This window comes from Hoplias malabaricus, chromosome 11 (genome assembly GCF_029633855.1).
Source record: "Hoplias malabaricus isolate fHopMal1 chromosome 11, fHopMal1.hap1, whole genome shotgun sequence".
Lineage (NCBI taxonomy): Eukaryota > Metazoa > Chordata > Actinopteri > Characiformes > Erythrinidae > Hoplias > Hoplias malabaricus.
The window spans coordinates 10,447,030-10,453,981 of NC_089810.1; the positions used below are offsets into that span (position 1 = coordinate 10,447,030).

Sequence of the window (6,952 nt, forward strand, 5' to 3'; positions counted from 1 at the left end):
TTTTTAAAAATACTGAAATGGGACACAGTATAACTCAGGAATGTATAGTAATAGGGGAACCCGTTTCCATAGAGATATGTTTCGTTTGGCTCGCTATTTAAGCAGGTTTAAGTAACAAACCTCAGCTTGCCTTATGAACACTAGGTGTCGCCGTTTCGCTGTCTTTACCTCTGCTCTAACATTGATTCTTGTCCTAATCCTAATGTAGTACATGACGTTAACATCCATCCATCCATCCATTATCTGTAACCCTTATCCAATTTAGGGTCGCGGGGGTCCAGAGCCTACCTGGAATCATTGGGCGCAAGGCGGGAATACACCCTGGAGGGGGCGCCAGTCCTTCACAGGGCAACACAGACACACACACATTCACACCTACGGACACTTTTGAGTCGCCAATCCACCTGCAACGTGTGTTTTTGGACTGTGGGAGGAAACCGGAGCACCCGGAGGAAACCCACGCGGACACAGGGAGAACACACCAACTCCTCACAGACAGTCACCCGGAGCGGGAATCGAACCCACAACCTCCAGGCCCCTGGAGCTGTGTGACTGCGACTGACGTTAACATATTAAAGACAATTAACAAATTAAAGACAAGTAATAGAGGATTCTATCACAGGCAGCACGACTCCCTGATTAACTTTTAAGGCATCATTTATATAGTTTTATTGACATAGAATGAATTATACCAGGGTAGGGTCCTCTTTTAGCCAGTACTTTTCACTTGCTCTGACAACAAGAGTTGGGTTACTCCTAAAATTTACTTATTTGTACTTTACCCAGGCGGCACGGTAGGTAGTGTCGCAGTCACACAGCTCCAGGGGCCTGGAGGTTGTGGGTTTGATTCCTGCTCCGGGTGACTGTCTGTGAGGAGTTGGTGTGTTCTCCCCGTGTCCGCGAGGGTTTCCTCCGGCTGCTCCGGTTTCCTCCCACAGTCCAAAAACACACGTTGGATGGTGGATTGGCGACTCAAAAGTGTGAATGTGTGTGTGTGTGTGTCTGTGTAGCCCTGTGAAGGACTGGCGCCCCCTCCAGGGTGTATTACCGCCTTGCGCCCATTGATTCCATATAGGCTCTGGACCCACCGCAACCCTGAATTGGATAAGCGGTTACAGATAATGGATGGTTACAGATAATGAATGAGTACTTTACCCATTATACCAATTGCACCCCAGCGCTGGAATTCTCTCCCAACTGTGGTCAAACAATCTCCATCTCTTCCCATATTTAAATGTAATCTTAAGACTCACCTCTGCTCTCTTGCTTATAGTATTCCTTCTGCTTAACTTAGTCGTTCATTGCTGATGTTCTGCAGAAATTGTAATTCTATGTTGTGGTTCCTCCTAACTTTTGAACCTGTATTGTCTGTGTGTTGAATGTTCCTATCCACCTGTCTATGTACTAATGATTGTAAGCGTCTATGGGTTTTAGAAAAGTGCTATGTAAGAACAAAGCATTATTATTCATTCATTTATTCATTCATTCATTATCTGTAACCCTTATCCAGTTCAGGGTCACGGTGGGTCCAGAGCCTACCTGGATTCATTGGGCGCAAGGCGGGAATACACCCTGGAGGGGGCGCCAGTCATTCACAGGGCACCACAGACATACACACACATTCACTCACACACTCACACCTACGGACACTTTTTGAGTCACCAATCCACCTACCAACGTGTGTTTTTGGACTGTGGGAGGAAACCGGAGCACCCGGAAGAAACCCACGCGGACACGGGGAGAACACACACTGCTGCGCCACCGTGCCGCCCCACCCCTCATACAGCAGGTTTCAACTCAGCAACCCTGGCAACAGTAGGTTGCTTCAAAGGTCAGTTAAAACCAAACGGTTTACTGTGTGGTGGTGTCGCAATCACACAGTTCCAGGGACCTGGCGGTTGTGGGTTCGATTCCCCCTGTCTGTGAGGAGTTGGTGTGTTCTCCCCCGTGTCGAGGTGGGTTTCCTCCGGGTGCTCCGGTTTCCTCCCACAGTCCAAAAATACACGTTTGTAGGTGGAGTGGCAACTCAAAAGTGTCCGTAGGTTTGAGTCTGTGTTGCCCTGTGAAGAACTGGCGCCCCCTCCAGGGTGTATTCCCACATTGCGCACAATGATTCCAGGTAGGCTCTGGACCCACGGCGACTCTGAACTGGATAAGGGTTACAGATGATGAATTGATGGTTTAGTGTGTTATTTGTATCCTCAGCTATCAGACTTTTTAATGAAAAACACAGATCAAGAAAATGAACTTTATATTTCATTCTTGTAACAGTTTTTCATTTTCATTGTTTTATTCATTTTATTGTTTTATTGGGGGGAGGGGATACCTAATTATAAGTATATTTATTCTAAATGTGCTGCACTTTGACCAAACAAATTTCCAAGTTTTGGGATAATAATGTGTACTTTGACTTTGACTTTTATAAAAACACCTTGGCTGTCTGATTCTGCTCGTGTTAGGTTTAGGGTTAGCGTTCCCGTGTCTTTGGAACGTTGCAGGCAATGTTCAGCCATGGCATTGATGGTTTATTTTGGTCCTGATATGTTTTTTAGCGGATGGTGGCGAAAATATTTTTTTCACTGGAACCGGAACCTCAGTGTAAACCGTGTTTTTTCTCGGATCTCTTTTCCGGAGGCGCGCGTGCTCCCGTTGCCGTGGCAGCAGAGCGGTGCTGTTGTGTTGTGTATTTGTGATGGATGTTCAGGAGATAGGTCAGTAATGAGCTTTATTGTGAATTTATATTAACTTTATCAAGGAGACAAAGACCTTATCTCACTTTTACACACGGAAATGTTACTGTCGCTTAGCTGTCACATTAGCGCTGTTAGCCAGCTATAGCTAACCATTAGCCTAGAGTTCAGCACTAGTTCCCACAGCTAGTGATAGCTACTTCGTCTTTAGAGACTTTTAAAGTTTCCCGAATTAATCCAGCGTCAGTAAAGGGAACCATTATGCATTAAAGATCAATGGGATTCTATCATTGTTTATTTACATGGTTAAAACCCTTGTTTCCTGTCCTGGAGAACCTGTTCTAAGAATATAGTGATATGTACGAACCCAGTTTCCAGAAAAGAGGGTATTGTTAAATGCAGTAGAAAGAAGAATGTGTTGTTTGTTCAGTCTTTACGTAACTAACCGCCATTAGTACAAATAAAATATTTCCAGCGTTTTCACTGACCAACTTGTTTGACTTTTTGCCCATTCTTCCTTTATAAGTCCACGGTAACTCTTTTCATATTTTCCTTTTTATTAACTGCATTAGAGACAGAGCTGGATTCTAGGAAGGCCAGTCAACACACACTCCACGTTTGAGAAGCCTTGCTTCATTCTGCTGATGTAGAATGAGGCCTGGCATTGTCTTGCTGAAATAACCATGGCTTTCCAGGAAAAGAACATCACCTTGATGGCAGCATATGTTTGTGTAAAATGCCAATATACGCCTCTGCTTTAATGCACACATAATAACTTCACACATATGCAAAGGCGTGTTTATGCATCGTTCAGTGATGGCAGTGTGGATGGTGCCTTTCATCTCTGTCACAGAGAAGTCAATGTACATTTTCCTCAAAACTAAGCCGAAACAGATTGTAAATGGAGTCATCTGACCATCTGAGATGAGTTTGGGCTCAGGGGACTCCGCATAATTCTTTCAGATTGCATTTCTTGAGGCAGTAGTGGACTGTTATGTGACAGTGTTTATTTTAAAGTAACCCTGATCCTCTGTGGCTATATTTATGACCATTTCATGGCTGTTTTTCATGCCATGCTGTCTGAAGACTTGAAGGTCATAAATAGTAAGAGTTCTCTTTGGCCCGGGTCTGTACAGACTGTGACTTTTTACAGTATTATTTATGGTGGATGATGATGGTGAAAGATGTCTTTTCTTTTCAGTCTTACATTGAACAATGTTCTTTTTGAACTCTCTTTTTAAATCTCTTAAAAGAACACACAGTGCTCAGACATGGCCCACAATGTGCTTATATTTACAAAATACAATCAGACAGTACGCTTAAGCATTATAAATCTTTTCTTTGTAGGTGTCAGTTAAATGTACTGTTCCAATAAATTTCTAATCTCACGTCTTTTTATTTTAGATCTAATCAGTGGTGTAGAGAATATTGTGGAGATGCAAGACTTGGAAGAAGAGCATTTTGCAGTCTCAAGGTGAGCATTGTTTATTCTAGGCCAAATACTGAAGTTAAGAATAATTTAAGCGATAACATTCTTTTCATTGTGTTCATATATTTCTCCAGATCATCTGATGCTGATACTGTGTTTGATGCTGTAATTGGGAATATTGAGGATATTATAATGGGTGAGCTCTATGTGCACAGATGCGCGGTTGCCTATAGTTTTATTAGACCATTCATATTTCTCTCATTGGGCAAAATAACATTGATTAAACTGCATTCTTTTCACAGAAGATGACTTTCAAAATCTTCAGCAGTCTTTCATGGAAAAATATTACCTTGAGTTTGATGACTCTGAAGAAAATAAGCTCAGTTATACACCCATTTTCAATGAATATGTAAGCAGTTTTATTTATATATTATTTTTAAATCAGTTTACAAACCCTGATATTGTGCTTGCGGGTTTGATCGTCTGGTATTCCCATATAATTTGCCAGGTTGATCTCTTAGAGAAGTATCTGGAACAGCAATTGATTGCACGAATTCCTGGGTTTAATATGAATGACTTCACTCATTCACTGAAGTAAGTTATTCCTAATTATTTATACATCTGTCACTTTGTCAAGGTGCATTGTTAAATTTTGTATTTCACTGAGCAAACTGACAAAAAAAAGGGTTGAACCTAACTGGCAGCACTGTTATGATAAAATGTTATGATACTTTGAGGCTCCTTAACTATATATTGGCACTCTTGAGATTCATTAGTACTCTGTGGTTGCGTTTAGTTTTATGAAACATTATGTAACAGCAATAGTGAGGACAATAACAGACATTGGTACTTCAAACATTGAAGTGCAGCTTTAAATAAAAACATTCTGCACTTTGCATATTACATTATGCAAAAGTTCATGTAAAATTTCACTGTAAAGGTCTTTGTGTACACATCTTTGTTTACACTATCGGATATTCAAGCGATGAAAGAGGCTTTTTAAATATAATCTATTTATTTTGCAGTGGTCATATTAGTCACACACATTCTGGCCAGCAACAACATTTCGTTGACAAAGTTGTAGTTCTCTGGGTTTTTTAAGACCGTATTTAATGGAATTTCCTGCAGTTGATCATGGCAATAGAGATCAGGTGAAAGTAATGTTCAGATCCAGAACTTATTGTTTCCTTTATTTTGACTCACTTTGTATTCTCCTTTATTCACAATATAAGGCAACACAAAGATGAGGTCTCGGGGGACATATTTGACATGCTGCTCACCTTTACAGACTTTATGGCCTTTAAAGAGATGTTCCTTGATTACAGAGCAGTAAGTTATGATATTTTATGCTTTATGCACATAATCAGTATAGTCTCAGATTTAAGTGGGGCTCTCTAATGTTAAAGAAACAAAAGGAACACCAAACTCCATGCCTGCTTAAGTTGAAATATGTTTAAATAATTCTCGTTTAGTTTAAGAATTATTATGGATTTTTTAGCTAAAAATAAACACAGCGAAAATATTTGATAACACAAATTGTATACATTGTTATATGCTAGCAATATATATAAAAACACCAGACTATTGTATATTCAACTGTTTTTTTTGTGTACTGCTTAACAGATGCAGTATCAAAAGTGTTGCACTGCAATGCATCAAAAAAATTCTGTGTAGTAAAAAAAAAACAATAACTGTGTTATGATAAAGTAACCAATAATAGAATTGCAATCATTTTATTTTTAAAAAATATTCTTAGTCTATGTCATAGGGAATGTTTAATGTCCTTTTGTTTGCAGGAACGTGAAGGGCGAGGCCTGGACCTAAGCACTGGCCTGGTGGTGAAGTCATTGTCTTCAGCTGCTTCTGCAACAGTCACTTCCAGTACTGCGTCAGGTTCCCTCTGAGCCAATGAGATATGAGGTCTAATACATGTCTCAATCTAGCTTCATCAATCAAATTCCCCTAACATCAAATCCTTTCAAAGGGCCCCCAAAATCCCATTTATGCTCCCTCAGCCATGTATTTAGTGGTGCTCCAGTTTCAGGAGCTTTATATGCCGCCATGCTAACCCCATGATGGGGACCATGAGTTTACTTTGGTTTAATATTTAAACTTGACATTATGTAATACATCTTGCTTTCTGTTCCTCCCACAGTATTTCAAAGGCTTACCAGGAAAATTTGCATTATCTTTGGTGTGTGTTGTTTGTTGCAATAGCTTTATTACAAGTAGATCTGTTGTAGGAGTAAAGCCGATGTGTATGTGCAGTTTGACAGAAACTGATTTCTGGCGAACGTTGTTATACCCCAGGCACCTCCCTTTTTATCACTAGTGAGTTACATCACAAATTTCCTTTCAACTCATTAATCAAAAGGGCTCCTTAAATGTTTAGAAAGCACCACGTGACATGCCTGCCATTGGAAAGTTTATCGTAGAGGTATTGTGAGCAGTTGGAGAAACAGAGGCTCACCTATGACGTATTCTGAAATAACACATTTATGCCTGTGTTGCCAAGAGAATCTCCATGACTCTGGGACATGTGCAGGTTAAAGAAGCAAGCATATGCTCTGATGACAGGCCTTTTCCAACTTTTATCTATCTTAAAATACAAGGTAGATTACGTTTGGTATGTTTGCTTTTGTTTCTTCTCTTTTTATGCCTCGTACAATTTCCACATGTAAGAGATTACAAAAGCTCATAAATTCCTTGTTCCTTTTTCCTGAAGTGTCTATGCGCTGAAGGTTCTATCACTTCTTTTGAGTTTGTGTGTTTTCTTAGTGCTTCAGATTATTTGTGTTAGACTTTCATTGTATTTGTAAATATGAATTTATCA

General features: G+C 40.1%; 1 protein-coding gene across 2 annotated transcripts; it reads left to right on the forward strand.

Annotated features, from left to right (window-relative positions):
- The first annotated feature begins 2,483 nt into the window (after positions 1-2,483).
- On the forward strand, positions 2,484-6,925 carry arl2bp (ADP-ribosylation factor-like 2 binding protein). 2 transcript variants are annotated; one of them, XM_066685199.1, is made up of 7 exons: positions 2,484-2,711; positions 4,095-4,164; positions 4,254-4,315; positions 4,425-4,528; positions 4,628-4,713; positions 5,352-5,448; positions 5,916-6,925. In XM_066685199.1, the coding sequence occupies exons 1-7, from the start codon at positions 2,693-2,695 to the stop codon at positions 6,021-6,023; spliced, it is 546 nt and encodes a 181-aa protein (XP_066541296.1). In that variant the 5' UTR covers positions 2,484-2,692; the 3' UTR covers positions 6,024-6,925. The 2 variants fall into 2 exon arrangements, with proteins under 2 accessions (XP_066541296.1, XP_066541295.1); XM_066685198.1 differs by having other exon boundaries at positions 2,489-2,711; positions 4,422-4,528; positions 5,916-6,919.
- Positions 6,926-6,952: the final 27 nt, after the last annotated feature.

Excerpts from the sequence above, each read along its gene's own strand:
- arl2bp (XM_066685198.1), top strand. Across the intron at positions 4,529-4,627 it reads CACCCATTTTCAATGAATAT|GTTGATCTCTTAGAGAAGTA; the intron begins GTAAGCAGTTTT and ends ATAATTTGCCAG. Across the intron at positions 4,714-5,351 it reads GACTTCACTCATTCACTGAA|GCAACACAAAGATGAGGTCT; the intron begins GTAAGTTATTCC and ends TCACAATATAAG.